Here is a 20,870-nt window from a genome sequence, read left to right as displayed (position 1 = left end):
ACTGCCAGACCAGACATGGCCTGCCACAGCATTCACTTTTCCGTAACGCGCAAATTTGCTAAAATAAAGGGGATGGAGTCTTTGCTGTATCAAGACATCCTAAACAAAGACTATGTATAGTAGAGACCCAGGCAATGCAAAATGAAGTGAGCGTTCTCTTGGTGACACCTGTCACACAGCTCTCCCTCAAATCAAGTGGCTGTGGCCTCGTTGGTGATGTGCAGAACCCCTTCCTCATGGTGTGCCCCTGTGAGCTGTAATGCAGACATTCAATAACCACTTTCTGAGTGTCAGGGCTTCTCTGGGTCTTCCCTTTTCATCCACATGGCCACCCTGTGAGACAAGCACATTTAGTATCACGCCCATTTTCGAGACTAGAAAACTGAGGCATTGAGCTGATACAGCTGGGATTTGAACTCAGGCCGCAGAGCTTGGCTGCTGAACCACTGCACCATTCTGCCCCTCGGAGGAGCAGAACCTGGAGGAAACACAGGCGTGGAGAGCGGCCATGTGGGAGGCTGTCAGTGCCTGTCTGGGCTGGGTCCGGTGGGTTTCAACTGTGGCAGGGCCAGGGAGGAGTCAGAGAGCTGGGCTAATGTGGTTCTCCTTCTCTGCAGCGTGCTGGACATTTTCCCCACTGTGGTAGCCCTGGCTGGGGCCAGCCTGCCCCAAGGCCGGCACTTTGACGGTCTGGATGTCTCCGAGGTGCTCTTGGGCCGGTCCCAGACTGGACACAGGGTAAGTGGCGGAGGCGTGGGCCCACACCTGGGCTCTTCATCCAGGCCTTTGTTGCCTTTGTGCAAACAGAACTACCCTCAGAAGGTCAGCCCCTGCAAGGAGCCCTGAGGGGTGGATCCTGGGAGATGATCCCTGCTTTGCACTCCGTGCCCGTCACCCAGCCAGCTCATCAGTCCAGATTCACGTTTAACTGTGCGTCACGGGTGGGCCTATGTGGGTGCTTACCCCTATGATGATGGTCTCCCTCGCATGTATTTAATTTTCTGTGAGTTGCATGAGATGGCTGACTGGTGTCTGTGACTTGTTCCTGGTGGGTCTCCCCAAGTAGAATAGAAGTTTCCTGAAGGCAGGGATCCCAGCTGTCAGCTCACCATTGAGTTTTCAGTGGACCTCACGGCACCTGCCCGCAGCCCGCATTCTGTCCATGCGCAGTGGATGAACGAACGAACGAGCCAAAGATGTCTGGAATGGCAGGGTCGGCAGCGTCTTGTATCCCTGCGCCCGGGCACTGGACACATACATCCCTCTGCGGCCTTGGCAGGGACCTTGGGCCTCAGTGCCCTCCTCAGTGCACGGTCAAGCACACAGAACTTCGGCCTGGTGGCCCTTCCCTGTCATTTCCATGTGTTTTCCTTTCACCGAAAGGAAGAGGGCGTGGGAGGAGGGACGGAGGCGGAAGAGCGCACACGCTGCTTTGTCAGGGACCGGCACTTCAAAGAGTCTATTTATGTCTCTTCTGAGGGTCACCTGGAAGTGACTCAGATGTGCTCAAACGCACGGTGGCTGTGGTCACTGGAGCTGCCCTTCCCACTCACCCTCCCCCGGCCAACCGCAGGGCCCGCCGCGGTTTGGTGCCCTTTAACGCAGCCGCTGGGCCAGAGGTCCCCTGGGAGATTGCGCCTCTCCCGGGAGTGCTGGCCCTGGAGAGCTGCGCCTCGCCCTGCTCCCCAGGGTGGCTTCCGCCGGGGCTGGAAGTGAGCGGCCATGACCCTGAGGCTTATCTGCCACGTCAGGAGAGGCGCTCCTGCGTGTTTACTACCGCGGCTCCGAATAGAATCCTTGGGGTCACCAGGAAGCGGCTCCTTGACGTGGGCGGCCCTGCCTGGGGACGCCAGCTCCTGCACGGGGGAGCTTCCGTTCTCAGACAACCTCGGCTGCGGATGCCAGGCGCAAGCTCCTGGTGGGGATGCCCCTGTGGGAGTGGGGGCTGACTTGCTCTTCTAACCACAGTGAAATGGCGGGAAGCTGCGGAGGGTTTCAGCAAGGTTAGAAGCACGCAGAGGTTGGCACCTGTGGGCCCCAGCAGGTCCCTGTAGGTGTGAGCCAAGAGGCTGAGGCAAGACTCAGGACAACAGGGGGTAGCTGCTGGCCCTGAGTTTGGCTGTGGTCGTCTCTGGTCACCTGTCTCTAATATAGCCGAATAATAGGATTAAAGAGAATAAGTTGTCTTGCATTGCAACAGCTGTGGGGAAGTCAGCGAGTGATTTTATATTTGTACAGATAAATATACAGATGTCTAAAGATGCATGCATATATACATGTATACTTAGTTTATTTTTTAAAGACCTATTTATTTTAAAGGCAGAGTTATAGAGAGGTAGAGGCAGAGAGAGAGAGAGACATCTTCCATCCTCTGGCTCACTCCCTAAATGGTCACAACGGCCACAGCTGGGCCAGGCCGAAGCCAGGAGCCAGGAGATTCATCCATGTCCCCCACGTGGGTGCAGGGGCCATCTTCCACTGCTTTCCCAGGCATATTAGCAGGGAACTGGATTGGAAGTGGGGAAACCAAGACTTGAACTTGCACCCTTATCGGATGCCAACACTGCAGGAGGAGGCTTAACCCACCATGCTATAGCACCAGCCCCAACTTAGGTTATTTTAAATAAACACAAGCTGTTCACCTTCATATGTGCCCTGGGCTTTCGAGGGTCCCCAGTGCAGGGTGTTGCTCAGGAGTTGGGTTCTTGCCTGTTTTTTTTTTTTTTTTCTACGATTTTAGTTGAGAAGTAGAGTTACAAACAGTGAGAGGGAGAGACAGAGAGAGAGGTCTTCCATCTGCTGGTTCACTCCCCAAATGGCCACAATGGCCAGAGCTGGGCTGATCTGAAGCCAGGAGCCAAGAGCTTCTTCTGGGTCTCCCACCCAGGTGCAGGGACCCAAGCACTTGGGCCATGTTCTACTGCTTCCCCAGGCCATAGCAGAGAGCTGGATCGGAAGTGGAGCAGCTTCGACTAGAACTGGCGCCCATATGGGATGCCGGCACTGCCCTGCCGACACAGTGCTGGCCTCCTTGCCTGTTTTCCTGTTTTGCAAATCAAGAGACTGAGAGTTGAAGAGAAGCAGCCCCAAGCCACAGGCCCTGTGGCTGCCCCTCCAGGTTATACTGACAGGTTCAGGACAAACGGTGTGCTACTGGGTTTCACGCTGCATAGGCCTCTGTGACCCTCTTCATCCACCTCTTGGGACGTCACATCTATGGTGTTCAAATACCGCAGCCGGCCCCATCCTGCACATTCTTGCCCCTGCTCCTAGACCCGCATCTAGGCTGGGAGGGGGAGGGGCACACAGGCTCAGTCCAGCTCTGTGCTGTCCTGCCTCCCAGATGGAGGCTACAGGTGCTGATGTCTCCACTGGTCAAGTCATCCCTGTCATCACCAGGTCCAAACACTGCCGACCAGGGACGGGTTTCTCTGCTGGCTCTCAGCTGGAAGAAGCTATGCATTGAGGAAACAGAGCCAGGTGTTGGGCTCCAGAACACCCATCACTTCTCTTAGGGAGGCCCCTAGTGGTGAAAGACCTCATCGGAGTGGTTGGCAAAGGACTGACTGTGCCAGCCACCCCTTGTGGGGACAGTGAGCGGTGCACCCCCACCTGACGGCGGCCCCGGGGGAAGGAGCCCACCTTCTGGGGATGCTGTGCAAGTGTTGGCCTCGTAAGGGACCTCTGGCATGCTTAGAAAACAAAATAAAGCAGACACGCGCTCGGCTAAGAAAGGCGAGGAAGGAGACACAAGTTTACGGAAGACAAAATCATGTTTGAAATTCAGACCAGGCATCTGTGGAGCGAATATCTTCAGCTGCAATTCTTGTGTAAATTTGCCAGCCTCCTTCCTATGTTGATATAAACAAAGAAAGCTGTAATCAGTCTGGTCAAAGGAAAAAAAAAAAGTGCATGGATGAGTTCTTCAGGATCCAGCCACGCATTTCTGAGAATGAGGCATCCCACAGTTTTGCTTCCTCTTGGGTTTTGGAAGTCGCCTCTGGTGATGCTGCGTTAGCATTCCAACCGCAGCAGCCCCCTACCCTTGATGGGATTTCTGTTCCCCAGACTCAAATGATGCCGGAGACCTGGAGCAGCAGACCGACGGCCGCCGCCTCCTGGATGTCTGAGTGCATCAGAGATCCGTTGACAATAGTTTTCCAAGTCTCCCACTTCCTGCCATCTCAAGAAGGAAACAAAACAGTCTCCTGCGGTGGGAGCTTGGCTTTCTGCGCGGATGGAAGAAGTGAGGTTTTCAGTTACAACTTCTTTTCCTGTTTGGAAGGAGCCTGCTGTCATCAGGAGCGCGCGGGGCGTGTGCAGGGATTGTCACGAGAACACGGAAGCAGCAGGTGTGGGGCGAGCCCCCCCCCCCCCGGGCTGGCATCCTCCCAGGGCTGTGAAATGGGGGTGGGGGAGACAGCTGTTTACTGCTCCTCCAACAGATGTTTCTCATTTTTTTTTCTCATTTTTTTTAAGCCCCATGGAAACTTTGAATCACGTAAGCGCCTTTCCAGCAATATATATGGTCATGATTCATACCAGGGCAGTCTCAAGCATCCAGCTCAAACCCACCAACCTACCAAGGACACTGCCCTTTTATTTTCTACCAACCTCTTCCCTTGGGAGCCCTGAATTAGGTGTTTCCATTCTTTGGGGGGGGGGGTAATTCTTTCATCTGTGACCCGATGAGGAAAGGTTTCCTCGGCCCAAGTACAGTAGGACTGAGTCATAGGTGTGGGCGTCTGCGCTCAGAGGCTGGGCTGTGCCCGTTGTTGGAGAAGTCACAGATGCCCCGTTACACCGTCGTCGCTCAGGGGAGGGCTGGAACAGGCCTGGGTGCCGAGGAAGCTGTGGTTCCAGGAGAACTGAGCGTCACTTGCATTGGGCTCCCGGGGACCCTTGTGAAACACGCAAGTCCCCGGGCCCCATCCTCACATGGAGGGATGGGGCTCGGGCAGGGCCAGTCTCAGGCCACGGGACCTGTGCAGCCACAGCACCCACCTGCCCACCCTTCCCACCCCAGCTTGCATTTTGAAGGGCCCTGTGCTGGGTTTCAGTGTCTGCTCGTCTATCCTGGTATTTCACATTTGTGAGCCACGTACCCCCGAATCTCAGTTTGCACGGGGCCCTGGAAATTACAGAGTGGGTACTGGCCTAGGACTCTGACCTTCTGCCCACTGGGGCAGAGCTGTAACCCACGCTGATAAATTAACCAGCAAAGTAACTGTTCGCTGGCACCTCTGGAAGTTGGCCGATGTGGGCTGGTGGGCTGTGTCCAGTGTGTGTGTGGGGGTGGGGACAGGGCTGCTGGGGAGGGTGGACCCGGGGTCTCACTAATCAGTCCTGCTGCCTTTCACAGGTGCTGTTCCACCCCAACAGTGGGGCAGCTGGACAGTATGGAGCTCTGCAGACTGTCCGCCTGCGGCAGTACAAGGCCTTCTACGTCACCGGTGAGTGGGTGCTGCCCAGGTCTGCCTCCTGCATGCGTGCCTGCATGGGGACCCTCAGACTCCCGCTTGGGGCTCTGAGCTGTGGCTCTTTGGGGACCTCTCAGCATCTCTGGCGGTGCCACCCACCAAACCCTGGCCTGGCAGAAGGGCTCACGGCAGGCCCTGTGGACCCAAATGAGGCTTTTCTGCTGGCTGCCCAAGTGTCCAGCACGCTCGAGCTCATCAGGCACGTTTCTGCAGCCCCTTTGCATGTGGAGCACGCTCTGTTCCATTTTACGCTTTAAATACCAGTGTGGCTGAACGTGAAATGGAAGCCTGGAGATATTTTAAAGTGTAATTTACTTGACGGTGGACTGTTGCCGAAAATAGACTGTAGAGGTCTAGTTAGCAAACTGCCGGAGAAGCCTCCCTGCGTCTTGGTTCTCTCCGGCGGTCTTCGCTGTGTGTTTTCGAAATGTCATCCTGGGTCAGCATGGTTTTCTGAGTCTTCTTGCAGCTGGCTGAATTCAGACTTGGACTCCTGGGTCCTTTCCCCTTCTGATCTCATTTCTCCGAGAGCTAGGCCCCTCTCCCTTGATATCCATGTTAAAATCCCTGTGAGCTTTTATGGCCCCAGACCAGATACCACACTGATCAGAAAGCTGCCTCGTGTTGTCCTTGCTGGGCAAACTGGGAGAGCTCTGGTGTCCACCTCATCGCGCCATAGAAACCAGTCGCTGATGCACCTGTGCTGTTTCCTCTACCACTTTTAACCTCTCAAAACTCAGAACTCTTTAAGCTCTTTATTTATTTATTTTTAAGGATTTATTTATTTATGTGAAAGGCAGGGTTATAGAGATTCAGAGAGAGAGAGAGAGAGAGAGAGAAAGAGAGAGAGGTCTTCCATCCACTTGTTCACTCCCTAAATGGTTGCAATGGCCAGAGCTGGGCCAATCTGAAGCCAGGAGCCAGGAGCCTCTTCCAGGTCTCCCACACAGGTACAGGGGCCCAAGCACTTGGGCCATCTTCTACTGCTTTCCCAGGCCATAGCAGAGAGCTGGATCGGAAGTGGAGTAGCCGGGACTCGAACTGGTGCCCATATACGATGCCGGCACTGCAGGTGGTGGCTTTACCCACTACGTCACAACGCTGGCCTCTATCTGTGTTTTTAATAAAGATTTATTTTTGTAAGTCAGAATTACAAAGAGAAAGGGAAAGAGAGAGAATCTTCCATCTGCTGGGTCACCCTCCAAATGGCCACAATGGTCAGGGTGGGGCCAGGCCAGTGCCGGGAGCCAGGAGCTCCTCTGGATTGCCCACGCTGGGGAAGCCCAAGCACTTGGGCTTTCCCAGCTGCATTAGCAGGGAGCTGCATTGAAAGTGAAACAGTCAGAACTCGAACCAGCTCCCGTATGGGATGCCCGCCCCACAGATGGCAGCTTAACCCACTGTACCACAGCGCAGTCCCCTCTTTAAGCTCTTTATTCTTTATCATTATGAAGTTCTTAGTGCAGTATCTTACACTTAGTATGAACCCTAACTTTTTTTTTAAATGAATGGAAAGCAAAAGACAAAAAAGCAAAAATCTGGGATCTAATGCAGATTCCAATTTGATTATTTAATGCTGGAGCTTTTCAAAGAATAATATAATAAAAACCAAAGATGGTTCTTCTCTGAGTGTACATAAGTGATCCTGAAGAAAACGTGGCATAGAAACAAAACAAGTTCTTGGAGTTCGTAACTTGAGGGCTGTTAGGAAGCTTTGATTCTCCAGAATCTAAAACACAAAGCAGTCGGATGTTTGTCATGGTTTCAGATGAAAAGTTTCGAGATTAGAGTCCGTACATTACATTATCTGCAAGGCATGGGACCTCCAGGGTGAGCCAATTTCAGAAGTGATAGCCCTGCCAGAGTGCTTGGCACCGTGATGTTGGAATCATAAATGTTGCTATGAAGTAATTGGGATGCTTAAAATGATCACAGCGAGACAGGAATTCTAATCCCCGGGGAGGCCTGTTCTGGGGAGTCACCGGGCTTCCAGGAGAGTGGAGGGGCAGGGCGGAGGAGAGCGGGGGCTCTGAAAGCGCTGTGACCAGGATGGAACACTGGTGTGCTCCAGTTCCTTATTGCTGGTCTCCTCCCCACCACCCTGCCCCTTAAAATTCGCATCCTGTTTTCCTACATCTGCTTTGGGGGGAGCTGGAAGAATCTGTTGCATTCAGTTTGTCAGTGATGTGCCCTTCAGTGCTGAGCTTATGGTGTTGTGGTCATGAAGCAGGAGCAGCTCTTAAAAGACAACTGGGGCCAGCGCCATGGCACAGTAGGTTAATCCTCTGCCTGCAGCACCGGCATCCCATAGGGGCGCCGGTTCGAGTCCCGGTTGCTCCTCTTCCAATCCAGCTCTCTGGTATGGCCTGGGAAAGCAGTAGAAGATGGCTCAAGTCCTTGGGCCCTTGCACCTGCATGGGAGATCAGGAAGAAGCTCCTGACTCCTGGCTTCAGATCAGCGCAGCTCCAGCCTTTGTGGCCATTTGGGGAGTGAACCAATGGAAGGAAGACCTTTCTGTCTCTCCCTCTCACTGTTTGTAGCTTTACCTCTCAAATAAATAAATAAAATCTTAAAAAAAAAAAAAAAGGACAACTAGTGTGTCTTGACGTGTGGTGTCAATTAAGGCACCTTACTATGTTTAGGTTTCTGGTTTTTGTTTTCAGTAATTAAGGCAAACTTCACACACACTGAAAGGCCTGGATCTAAAGTGCACCATTTAGTGGGTTTTCAGAAATGTGTACACCTGCGTATATGTCCCATCCTTTTGTTGTGGATTCTCTTGATAGGTTTTTAAATGTTACACTGACATTACATTCCTGGATAAACCATGCATCATGACATGGAATTGTTCTTTTTAACTCTTGCTGCATTTGATTCGTCACGATTTTGTCTTCAGTTTTCCTTTTTTGTCATGTCTGTGTCAGGGTTTCTTGGATCTCATTTTCTGAAACGGTTTGTGTAAGATTCTGTTACTACTTTCATGTCTGATTGTGTTCATCCATGAAACTGTTTGCCTGATTCAGCTTTGTGAAACTTTTGCCCCATGTTTTTCTTCTAAGAGTTTCATTGTTTTTTTAAGTAAATTTTTTTTAAGAATATTTATTTGAAAGTCAAGAGTTAACACAGAGAAGGAGAGGCAGAGAGAGAGAGAGAGAGGTGTCTTCCATTCATTGGTTCACTCCCCAGTTGGCTTGTAACAGCCGGAGCTGTGCCGATCTGAAGCCAGGAGTCAGGAGCTTCCTCTGTGTCTCCCATGTGGATGCAGGGGCCCAAGAACTTGGGCCATCTTCCACTGCTTTCCCAGGTCACAGCAGAGAGCTGGAGAGTCAGCACTTGAACTGGCACCCATATGAGATGCCAGCGCTGCAGGCAGAGGATTAACCTGCTATGCCACAGCGCCAGACCCAAGAGTTTTATTGTTTAAGGTCTTACATGTAGGTCTGTGATCTACTTTTAGTTCATTGTTTATATTTATTAGGGAAGGCTCCAACTTCATTCTTCATATGTTGAGATCCAGTTTCCCCAGCACCATTTGTTTAAAAGACTGTCCTTTCCCTATTAAAACTCATTCGATCAAATATGTGAGGGACTATTCCCTGGCTTTCTAATCCATGCCGTTAGTTTATATGAGATTGTTTGGTTGGGTTAGTCTGGGATCCTTAAGATTTCATGTGAATTTTAGGATAAGTTTTTAAAAAATGTCAGGGTTTTTGTAAGGATTTCCATTGAGTTTGTAGATCACTTTGAGTACTATGGACTTTTTAATATTAAGCCTTATTTCCAATCCATAAACATGGGATATGTCTCTATTTATTTATATCTTCTTTAATTTTTTCAACAATGTTTTTTCTAAAAGATTTATTTATTTATTTGAACATCAGAGTTACACAGACAAGGAGAGGCAGAGAGAGTGAGAGAGAAGTCTTCCATCTGCTGGTTCATTCCCCAATTGGCCGCAATAGCCAGAGTTGAGCCAATCCGAAGCCAGGACCCAGGAGCTTCTTCTGGTCTCCCATGTGGGTGCAGGGTCCCAAGGACTTGGGTCATCTTCCACTGCTTTTCTAGGCCATAGCAGAGAGCTGGATTGGAAGTGGAGCAGCTGGGACTCGAACTGGCACCTATATGGGATGCCAGCACTGCGGGCGGTGGCTTTACCCATTACACCACAGCACCAGCCTCAACAATGTTTTATAGTTTTTATTGTACACATCTTTTACTTTTTTTGTTGTTGTCAATTCCTAAGTATTTTGTTCTTTTTGATATTATTGTAAATGGACTTGTTTCCCTAATTTCTTTTTTAAATTGTTCATTGTTAGTATTTAGAAATGAAGCTTATTTTTAGGTTCCAACTTAATATACTGTTATTTTGTTGAATTCATTTATTCTGTGTGTGTGAGTGTAATCTTTAGGATTCTCTACTTATAAAAGTATCTGCAAAAGAGGTAATTTTACTTCTCCATTTCTGATTTGGGTGCCTTTTATTTCTTTTTCTTGCCTATTTGTTTTGACTGGCACTTCTAGAACAAATAGATGCCTGCATCTATTGATAGCTCATATGATTTTTCTTCTTTAGTTTTTTGATGTGATGGATTACCTTAATTGATTTTCAGATGTTGAGTGAGCCTTGCATTAATTACCTGGAATAAATCTCACTTGTTTGTAATATATAGTTTTTTAAAAATCCATTTTTGGTTTAATTTCTTAATATTTTGTTGAAGTTTTTTCATCTGTGTTCAAGAGAGACATTGGCCTACAGTTTTCTTTTCTTACAATATCTGTGTGTTTCAGTATTAGGGTAATGCTGATCTTGCAGACTGGGATGGGAAGTATTCCCTCGGCTTCCATCTTCAGGAACAAATGGAAGAGAATTGGAATAATTCCTTCCTTAACTGTTTGGGAGAAGTCATCAGCGAACCATCTGGTCCTGGTGCTTCCTGTTTTAGAAGGTTTTTAATTATTACTTCAATTTCTTTCATAGGTAGGCGCCTTTTCAGATTGTTTGTTTCTTTTTGTGTGAGTTTTGGCAGATTGTATTTTTCAAGGAGATGGCCCATTTCATCAAGGTTATCATATTTATGGGCACAGATTGTTCACAACATTTCCTTATTGTTCTTCCAGTACCCGTGGACTCTGTAGTGATATCCCCTCTTTCGTTTCTTTTCTTTTCTTTTTTTTTTTTTTTTTAAGATTTATTTATTTGAGAGTTAGAGCTAGAGACAGAGAGAGGGAGACACACACACAGATTTTCCATCCACTGGTTCACTCCCCAGATGGCTGCAATGGCCAGGGCTGGGCCTGGCTTCTTCCAGGTCTCCCATGTGGGTGGCAGGGGCCCAAGGACTTGAGCCATCTTCTGCTTTTCCCATCCATTAGCAGTGAGCTGGATGGAAAGTCGATCAGTTGGGATACAAACCAGCGCCCATTTGGAATGCTGGTGTTGCAAGTGGCAGCTTTACCCATTATGCTACAACACCAGCCCCCAAAGTTATTTATTTTTCACTTGAAAGGTAGAGAGACAGTGACACAGAGAGATCTTCTATCAGCTGGTTCACTCTCCAAATGCATGTTACAGCTGGGTCTGGGCCAAGCAAAAGCCAAGAGGCTGGAACTCAATTCAGTTCCGTCCACACTTTATTTTACTCTGCTTTCTTCTTGATTGGATGATTTCTCAGAACTAGAAAGCAATTTATATCTTTGATGTATAGTTAAGTTTTTTTTAATTTTCCTCTGGCTTCTTTAAAGGTGTTTTTTCTTCAATTGATTTTCTAAGTTTAAAAATGGCATATTCAGCTATGGGGTTTTTGTTTTTGTTATTTATCCTGCTTCATGTTCCCTAACCTTCCTGAATCTGGGGTTGGTGTCCGACATTAGTTTGGGGAATCCTCAGCTCTCTATATTTTGCTTTTGTTTATTTGATAGGCAGAGAGAGGGAGAGACACAAAGAGAAAACCAGTGGGCTCCTGTCTGCTGACCAACTCCCCAGATACCCACCATGGCCAGGGCTGGGCCGGGCTGAAGCTAGGAGCTGGGGACTCAGCTCAGGTCTCCCGCACGGGCGTCAGGAAACCAGTGGTTTGAGCCCTCACGGCTGCCTCCACGGCCTGAATTAGCAGGAAGCTGGAGCCAGCACTCTGATACGGGATGAGGGTGTCTTAACTGGCACCTTCACCACTGTGCCTGACACCCCTTCCCCCAGTCCATACTGCTTCAAATAGTTCCTTTCTTCCTGTTCCTCCTCCTCCTCCTTCTGGTATCCCCTATTGTGTGTAGTTACATTGTGCAGGTGCCCCCAGGCTTGGATATCCCGTCCTGCTTTCATTCTTTGTTCTGTGTGCTCTCTGGTTCCTTCCGAGATACCCTCGAGCTCAGCCATGACCAGTCTAATCCTGAGCCCATGAAAGGCTCTCTCCACTTCTGTCGCAGGGCTGTCAGCACTGGTGCTTCTCTTTGGATTCTGGGAGTGTCCATCCCCCTGCTACAGGGCCTGGCTGTCCCTGCCTATTGTCTGCTTTCCCATTTGAGAGCCCTTTGGATCCTAGTCTTCGGGGTTTGCCACTTCCTCCTCTCTACCATCCCTGAGCCTGGTTTTGATGCTTGCTCTGTCTCTTCACACTAGTTTTTGCCTTTTAGTATGTCTTGTAATTTTTCCCTTGCTAGCTGGACATGATGTCCTGAGTAAAAGGAACTGTGATAAACAGGCCTTTGTGGCGAGGTGTGGGGTGGGCAGGTGAACTGCAATCCCACCAGGAGGTCTCGGTCTTTTGTTGAGCCTGTGACCAGGGACTGTGAACCTCCTAAGTGCTTCTTGGTCTCCCTGCCTCCACCTTAGGTGGGACAAGATAGGCAGGCTGAAGTTGGTTATTTTCTTTCTCCTATGTTGGTTGGGCTTTGGAAAAAAAAAAAAAAAAAAAAGCCCAGTAATTTAGGCTCTTGTATGACAATGTCTCCTGATGGCAGGGCTTATTAAGAATAGGATCCTCTGGGGACGGTGCTATGGCATAGCGGGTAAATCTACCATCTGCCAGCATCTCATATGGGCAACAGTTCGAGTCCCAGCTGCTCTTCTTCCGATCCAGCTCTCTGTTGTGGCCTGGGAAAGCAGTGGAAGATGGCCCAAGTGACTGAGTCCCTGCATCAATGTGGGAGACCCGGAAGACGCTCCTGGCTCCAGATTGGCTCAGCTCTGGCCATTGTGGCCATTTGGGGAGCGATCTAGCAGATGGAAGACCTCTGTCTCTCTTTCCCCCTCTGCCTCTCTGTAGTTCTGCCTTTCAAATAAATAAGTAAATCTTTAAAAAAATGTAGAATGCTCTGACGTGTTCAAAAACTGTTACCTTCTCCTCTGCCTCCTGGGAAGCAGGCGGGGGTGGGGGGGTGGGGGGGTTTCCAGCACTTACTGTGAGAACCTGGCTGAGGCCTTGGGGGCGACACTCGCTGGAGTGGTGGTGGCGAGGGGACTCTCAGTGCCTGGGTCCCCTGTGGTTTTTCTCTCTAGGACTTGTCTGCACTGGGACCCCAGGAATTTGCCAACTATGGTTCGGGTTTTCCGCTCGCCCTTCTGGTTCCCGCGGAGGTTTCAGCTCCCGCAGCTGTGACTGCACTGCCTGTCTGTTGTCAGAGGGCGAGGGTTTGCCCTCTGACCTCTGTGAGTTTGTTCTGCTTTCCACTCCCTGTAGGGATGGAGAGGTGACTTCCCAGCTGCTGACATGCCAAACTGGAAACTGTCAGCTTCTTATTGAATAGTTTTTTAAAATTGTGAACTGGACGTGGTCGATGGTACCTTGTAGAAATTCTGGCTCGTGTTATCTGAGTGTGGAGTTTTGTTCTCCCGGGCAGTTAATTGGTGGTTGGCTCCCTTGAACTTTTCGAGGCTTTATACTTTGTTGGGACTGGTCTTTCAGGTTGTGCCTTTTCTCTTAGGTAAGGCCCCTAACTCTGGAACCTGGTCTTTACTTGTGGCATGAAGCCTGTGGGACTTCAGTGGGGAATCTACAGTTCTTAACAAGTCTGATTTGATGGGATGCACACTCTGGAGCAGAAGTGCCAGAGCCCTCTAGCCGTTCTAGAACCTCTCCGCCGGGCATGCGGAGTTCAGGGGTCAGCCAAGGACTTGAAGAGAGCGGGTAGGTAGACTCCCTGTGTACCTCTGGATCAAGATCTGCCCCATGAGCTCCCCTCCTTTGTGGGAGCCCTGTGACGCTGCAAGCCAGAGACTGCAGCTTTCTTCCCTACTTCTGCTGTTCGTGCAGCAGACTGCGGAGTGTCTCCTGGGGAGAAATTCAACTCAGACTCAACCTAGTGTGACAGTTCCTACCTGTCTGGGTTATTTCCTGGCACCTTCAGTTTTTTCTTTAATGTTGCCTAGAATTTATGATTACAGGATAGTAGTTTATATAAACCACTCCACTACTTCCTTCGGTGGAATTTAATTTTTATAACTGAGGTCAATCTCAACTTTTGCTTGACCGACTGTCCAAGCCCCATGTCCCTGCCCCTTACCGGCAGTGAGGCACAGGTAAACCCTACTCCAGCTCTAGGCAAAAGGAGTAGCGCTTTTTTTTTTTTTTTTTTTTTTTGACAGGCAGATTTAGATAGAGAGACAAAGAGAAAGGTCTACCTTTTCCGTTGGTTCACCCCCCAAATGGCTGCTACGGCCAGCACGTTGCGGCCAGCGCACTGCGCTGATCTGAAGCCAGGAGCCAGGTGCTTCCTCCTGGTCTCCCATGCGGGTGCAGGACCCAAACACTTGGGTCATCCTCCACTGCCTTCCCGGGCCACAGCAGAGAGCTGGACTGGAAGTGGAGCAACCAGGACAGAACTGGCACCCCCCCAACCGGGACTAGAACCCAGTGTGCTGGCGCCGCAGGCAGAGGATTAGCCTAGTGAGCTGCGGTGCTGGCCAGGGAGTAACTCTTGATCTGTGCTGAGTCACCTGAATCTGACACGGGAGGAAAACCGTTGGTAAGAGGACTGCCTACAGGCCTCAGGATCCACTCACTCTTGCCAGTGTCTCCAGTTCTGGTGCCAGCAGGTTGGAGCAAAGAGCTGCATCCTCAGGTGGCATGCCCCGGCCTCTGAGTTGCACCCTGGCTGTGTTCTCATCTTGCAGTGAAGGGTGTGATGTGACGTCACCAGCTAGACCATCCTAACCACACCGTTGTATTTTTCACATGATTGCCATTGTGCATTCCATCAACCAGGCTATCTTATAGGAGAAGGCACAGGGGTAATTCCTCCTTTTTTTTTTTTTTTTTTTTTTTTTTTTTTTTTTTTTTTTTGACAGGCAGAGTGGACACAGAGAGAGAAACAGAGAGAAAGGTCTTCCTTTGCCATTGGTTCACCCTCCAATGGCCACCGCGGCTGGCGTGCTGCGGCCTGCGCACCGCACTGATCCGAAGGCAGGAGCCAGGTGCTTCTCCTGGTCTCCCATGGGGTGCAGGGCCCAAGCACTTGGGCCATCCTCCACTGCACTCCCTGGCCACAGCAGAGAGCTGGCCTGGAAGGGGGCAACCGGGACAGAATCCAGTGCCCCGACCAGGACTAGAACCCGGGGTGCCGGCGCTGCAAGGCGGAGGATTAGCCTACTGAGCCACGGCGCTGGCTGGTAATTCCTCTTGATCTCAGCACTGGAAAAAGCTCCATGTCTTGAGCGGCTGATAAGCTTCTGTCCTGTTGATGTTTGGCCACTCATAAGCTCAGTAGCAAAGCAGGTGTTCAGGAACTCCTATATTTCTTTTTTTTTTTAATTTTTTTTAATTGGACAGGTAGAGTTATAGACAGTGAGAGAGAGAGATGGTGAGAAAGGTCTTCCTTCCATTGGTTCACTCCCCAAATGGCCACTACGACTGGCGCTACACTGATCCGAAGCCAGGAGCCAGGTGCTTCCTCCTGGTCTCCCACGCAGGTGCAGGGCGCAAGCACTTGGGCCATCCTCCACTGCCTTCCCGGGCCACAGCAGAGAGCTGGCCTGGAAGAGGAGCAACCGGGACAGAATCCGGTGCCCCGACCGGGATGCTGGCGCTGCAGGCGAAGGATTAACCAAGTGAGCCACAGTGCCAGCCCAGGAACTCCTATATTTCTAAGGATTATCCTTTGTCTTAAAATCCCTTTGTTTATTCAATTCTATTTATTTCTGTCAGATATCTTAACTACCTTTTATATAGAAAAGGCAAACATATCTTGGTCCCTCCCCTCTTGGGATGGCCTTAGGAGCCAGATTCAGTCTCCATAAAGCATCGCGTCTTCAACCCAAGTGAAAGCGCTCACCTGCCTTCCTGCCTTGTTCACCAGTTGGTATGTGAGAAATCAGTTTTTGAAAAAATTCAGGTTTACTCCCCAAGGGCAGTAAATTTGGATGAAGGTTGTGCTGGTCCTGAAGACCAGCCCAAGGAGACGCTGCAGACCATCTTGGACAGCAGGGTCACCACTGGACGGAGAAACACATGTCCAGGCAGCGCCTTGGCCAGGGGGAGCAGTCACTTGGCCGCTGGAGTTGCAGTGTGAGAATGAGCACATCTGGTCACAGCCCAGGCAGAGCCGGGCCTGATGGTCCTTGTGGTCCTCGTCTCTCCAGGTGGAGCCAGAGCCTGCGACGGACGTGTCGGGCCTGAGCAGCGCCATGAGCCTCCCCTCATTTTCAACCTGGAAGATGACGCCGGGGAGGGTGCGCCTCTGCCGAGAGGTGGTGCCCAGTACCAGGCTGTGCTGCCCGAGGTCAGACAGGCCCTTGCCGACATCCTTCATGACGTTGCTGGTGACAACGTCTCCAGAGCGGACTACACTCAGGATCCGTCAGTGATCCCCTGCTGCGACCCCGCCCAAGCCGCCTGCCGCTGCCGCGCCGAGGAACCGACCCTTCCGCCCGGAGGAGTCTCTAGAAACTAGACGGGCAAGTTCACTTTCAAACTGCGCTTTTACCCCCTTTACAAACAATGCCAGCATCTGTTCTGAGGCAGCCCCTCTGCTCCCTGTCCCTCCCCATACCGGCCTGGGGGCGCAGCTGAGCTGAGCTCAGCACAGGGCAGTGGAAAGCACGCCACAGGCATGAGTTCGAGCCTCGGGTTTTGAACTTGGGCAATGATTTAACCCAAACTGCAAGTTGATGTTGAAGGGCAAATAAGGCCGCAGCTGAGGATGCCTCGCACAGGGCCAGCACTCAGCACGTCTCAGTCTCAGGTTTGCTAGAGCAGACCTTCATCTGAAATGTGCACACAGGGCCAGGGTTGTGGTCAGAGGGTTAAGCTGCCCCCCGCGGTGCTGGCACACCTAGGAGTCCCAGCTGCTCCACTTCCCAGTGCACCTGGGAAAGCAGTGGAGGATGGCCCAAGTTCCCAGGCCCCTGCCACTCCTGTGGGAGACCCGGATGGAGTTCCAGGCTCCTGGCTTCAGGTTGGCCCTGCCCTGGTGGTAGTGGCCATTTGAGGAGTGAGCCAGCAGATGGAAGACCTCTCTCCATGTCTCTCCTTCTCTTGCTGTAACTCTGCCTTTCAAGTCTATAAGTAAATCTTTAAAAAATAGTAAAATAAAATATGCACACAAATACCTAGGCGCTTATGACAATGTGGGTTCTGACTCAGGTGTGCTGAGTGAGGCCCGAGAGCCTCCCATGTCTAGCAAGCTCCCTGGGGACACCTTGAGCTGCCTTGCGTGGGTCCAGACCAGGATGGGTCAGCTTGCAGGTCTGACAGCAGCGGCATCCACAGTGAGATCCACGGCCCTGGCCCCACTTCCCTTTGTACAGGGCCGTTGACTGCATGTAATTGACTTTAGGAGTTCTTTTCCCCCTAAAACCTCAAAACAACAAAACCAAAAAGCCTCAGCAATGCATTGCCATGATTTTATTATTAGTGTCCTATGTGGAACTCCACGGTAATAATGATTTATCCCAATCACTGCAAAAATACTTTTGCCTGGCTAAAATAGTTTCTGCATGTATGTAATATACAAGAAACACTATTCAAAGTGATTTTTCTATAAGTACATTTTTTACACAGCATACATTTAAAAAGGATGCCCTTTTTAATATAAAATTCGGGTTATATACCAATATGGTTAGTTAGCATTTACACTGTGGTTTGAACAGATTTTTAAATAGCATCGTGTGTGTCCGATGTCTCCCCGCCCAGTGGCCCAGGGCTGGCGGGAGTTGGGTGAGGAGTCCCCACGTCCTGTGGCCCACAGCGCCTGGGCCTGCCCCCCTCTGCTCACACAATCGCACTCCGTTCTTCACCTTCCTGGTTTTCTCCAAAACCACCCGCTAGGGGTGGCCTGCCTTCTCGGGCGCTCCTCACGACTGCTTCGATTTGCCCTTCTGACTTCCACGGCACAAGATTATCTACCAAAACCAAAACAGAAGGGCCTTACTCTTCCCAGGAAGAGGCCAGCTGTGCCACAACAGGGCTGGCCCGGTGGGCACTGTGGGCATGTCTGTCTGCCACAGGGGGCCCTCGGCCACAGCCATGGCAGCTCCTCCCGGCTGTGAGGGTGGCACAGCTGCAGACAATACTGACCATGGAGACAAGGTGTGTGTACTACACCTAAGTGTGTAGGTTTTAACAGGCTCAGCGTACTTGTAAACACAGACTGCTAAATCGCTGTGCACAAGGCAGGCTATACCCTCGCTCCCGAGAGTCCAGACCTGAGACCTGTGCAGGTGGGCTGCTTAGGAGACAGAAGGTGCTGCTCCTCCCGAGTGAATGCAGCCTCTCTGTCAGGGACCAAAGAAAATCCCAAGGAAGGAAGAGGGAGGGTGCGCAGGGAAGTGGCGGCGTGCTGGAGAGGCCACTGAGCGACCCATGTTCTTAAGGCAGAGGCCCATGTTCGTGTCTGTAAGAGAAGCGATTTTAGCAAGCCAAGGCTCCAGGATCCTTTGAGATCCTGGCAGTTTTGAAGGAACGTGAGTAAAGATGCGCATCCTGGCAGATTTGTGATGGCACGACAGTCCAGAGAAGCAAGGAAGGGAGTGTTCTAGCACCTCCGTTGAACATCTCTGCCCGTGTGGCCGCGCCTCGCATGGACCACGCTGAGAGAGCATCCCAGAGCATCTCACGCCTCTGGTCCTTGGCTGGTGAGATGGAGGAGCTGCAGGCTACTGAGCCTACCTGGGGCTTGCCCAGTGCTGGCCAGAGTATTCAGCAAACCACCCTCTCACCTAGCAGGAGGCACTGCTTGTATATAAAGACTTCCAACAGAGCTGAGCTGGGGTTCCCTCATTTGGCTCATACCTGGCTTCCGGCAGTGGCAGGGCCTTGTGATAAGTTTGAGTATCGGTCCTTAAACACCTCTTGATTTTTTTTTAAGTAACTCCAAGCAAATGGCCTACACAGATGCCCTATTGTTTTATAGTGGTTTGCTTTGGCAAGGGACTACTGCCTGGCAATATACAACATTTACCCCCATTCTATAAATACATGCAAGGTCTACTCTGATTCCTTCGTTAGCTAATTAGTAATCTACTAATCTCTTATACCAGCATCACTGAGATGGCACTGCTGAGCGTCTGAGTGCTGGGAACCTTGGTAGGGGCTGGAGAAACACAGCTGCCCCGTGTCTGGCCCACGTCACTTTGGTTCCTGGAAGACACACCCTTGGGTAAACCGTCTCCCGCTTTGCAGGAGATCCAACAGCTCCCTTTATGGCTACTTGGGACCTTGAGAACTCAAAGGCAAAAGTAACTGGTTTATAGTTCGGCAGCAAGCCCAGATATATATATATATTTTTTATATATATAATTAGTAATTTTAAGAACCAATGCTCTCCGCCACTAAAATATAAACTCCATTTGTTGGCAGTATATTGCAACCTGCCTAGAAAAAAATCCAGAAATGAAAACTACAAGGCTGTGGTCGTCAGATCACAGCCACCCCAAGCTCCCAGAGGGGCCCCACACAACTTTATTGTTTAGCCACATGTGCTTAGTGGATGGCTCCATGACCTGAGTGGGGAGGAAGTCAGGCTCACACTCTGGCCTTCCGCATGTGGAATCTCAGGTGACACAGACAATGATTTCAGCTTGACTGGGATGTTTCCTAACAGGCTCACAGCAGGCCTCTGCGGTGCTTCATGGAAGCTCCGAGAACCCTACCCTGGCAGCCTCCTGGGGGAGAATCTTCTCTCTAGAAAGCAGATGCCAGAGAAGCCAAGCCCAGCGCTCAGCCAGCCCTGGGGCTCTCGCGGCCAGGACAGCTGGAGCAGGACGCCGGGAGACCTCGGCGCCCACCTCCCTGTGGCTGGTTCTGAATGGGCATCTGCAGCCGAGGGAGACTCGGCCCTGCCCTGCTGCAGCTGGAAGGGGCACGGGTGGAGCTGGCCCACGGAGCCCTCGGCACACGGTCCAGCCCGTGGAATCGTCCCCTCCAGCAACAGAAAGGCAGCATTCTGCGCAAGCAGCCTCGGGGGTCCCAGGAAACTCAGTCTGGCAGGTGTGCGTCCCCAGGTGAGGAGCAAAGGCAGAGAGAGCCGCAGAAGCGAAGGCGAAGACCCCGGGCCTCAGCAGGGGCTCGGGCCACCACGACCCTGGATTAGTGTTCGGTTATTCTGCCGCCAGGGCTTAGCTCCACCCCTAAAGGCTGCTGGGCGGGGCCTGAGCCTGCAGCACGGTGGTGTCCCGTGGCTGTGTGCGTACCAGAGAGGAGGGTTAGTTGTTAGGGCCTGGGAACAGGGAAAGTGGGTTTGCCTCTTGAACACGGGCAAGTCCCCTGGAAGCACCCAGACCGAGCTGCGCTTAGGGGCTCCTGATGCTCACAGGGGGAAATTCATTCTCGTCCTCCAGACACACGGGTCCCGTGGCAAACTCGTGCTCCGGAATAACCTCGCCTCGGAGCGCCCCGCCGTCCTCCGAGTAACCTGGAAGGAGAGCGGGAAGTGAGACAAGGGGCAGGGGTTGGGCTGGCCTACAGGGTCTGTTCTGACGCGTGGCCCGGGGGCAGGATCTTGGCAAAAGGGGGTCCACGCTTCCAGCTGGACAGGTGGGGAGCTGATGGGGACTGAAGTCCCCACCCCTGGCCGGCCTCACCCCCTTCCCTCTGGGGGTGCGGGAGCTCTCCACCTCTCTGCAGTTCTCCAGGAGGCAAAGAATTGACTCGACCACCCTGCACTGCACCTGCCAGGCCCATCTGTAGGCTACTGCCAGGGCCACACCGGGGGGGGGGGGAAAGACGCGATCCCAGGCGTGGTGCGAGCGCTCCTCCCCAGGTAACAGCAGAGGGAGAAGGGGCCGGGCACTCACCGGGCACCGTGGAGGCTGCGGAGGAGCTTGGTCTGGCTACCGTGGCTGCATAAGACTGAGGTAAGGAAGGCCTGAGGTCATTTTCTTTATTCTCTTCTGTTCCTGAGCCAAGCAGGCTGCATGCAGCGATGAAGAGGAGGGGAAAGAAGAAATCAGCGCTGGG

At 51.5% G+C, this 20,870-nt stretch overlaps 2 protein-coding genes across 13 annotated transcripts in view; one reads left to right on the top strand and one right to left on the bottom strand.

The window, feature by feature from the left end:
- Positions 1-17,020, top strand: part of ARSG (arylsulfatase G) — a 130,748-nt gene extending 113,728 nt beyond the window's left edge. For 9 of the 10 annotated variants that reach the window (XM_051825880.3, XM_051825882.3, XM_070060404.2 and 6 more), the window contains 3 exons: positions 618-738; positions 5,363-5,453; positions 16,055-17,020. In XM_051825880.3, coding sequence (XP_051681840.3) covers positions 618-738; positions 5,363-5,453; positions 16,055-16,365 — 523 coding nt within the window. In that variant the 3' untranslated portion in view covers positions 16,366-17,020. Of the gene's footprint in view, positions 1-617; positions 739-5,362; positions 5,454-13,401; positions 13,605-16,054 lie in introns of all 10 variants that reach the window. The other variant, XR_007911558.3, reaches the window with a different exon arrangement.
- A 283-nt stretch (positions 17,021-17,303) lies between these two features.
- Positions 17,304-20,870, bottom strand: part of WIPI1 (WD repeat domain, phosphoinositide interacting 1) — a 39,024-nt gene continuing 35,457 nt past the window's right edge. For all 3 annotated transcript variants that reach the window (XM_070060406.2, XM_089318216.1, XM_089318215.1), the window contains 3 exons: positions 20,708-20,823; positions 20,225-20,325; positions 17,304-17,815 (listed from right to left, as the gene is read on the bottom strand). In XM_070060406.2, coding sequence (XP_069916507.1) covers positions 17,768-17,815; positions 20,225-20,325; positions 20,708-20,823 — 265 coding nt within the window. In that variant the 3' untranslated portion in view covers positions 17,304-17,767. The remainder of the gene's footprint in view (positions 17,816-20,224; positions 20,326-20,707; positions 20,824-20,870) is intronic.

This window comes from Oryctolagus cuniculus, chromosome 17 (assembly GCF_051225735.1).
Source record: "Oryctolagus cuniculus isolate XC-2025 breed Fujian yellow rabbit chromosome 17, ASM5122573v1, whole genome shotgun sequence".
Taxonomy (NCBI): Eukaryota; Metazoa; Chordata; class Mammalia; order Lagomorpha; family Leporidae; genus Oryctolagus; species Oryctolagus cuniculus.
The sequence above is the reverse complement of the archived record's forward strand: the minus strand, read 5'-3'. Positions and strand labels throughout refer to the sequence as shown.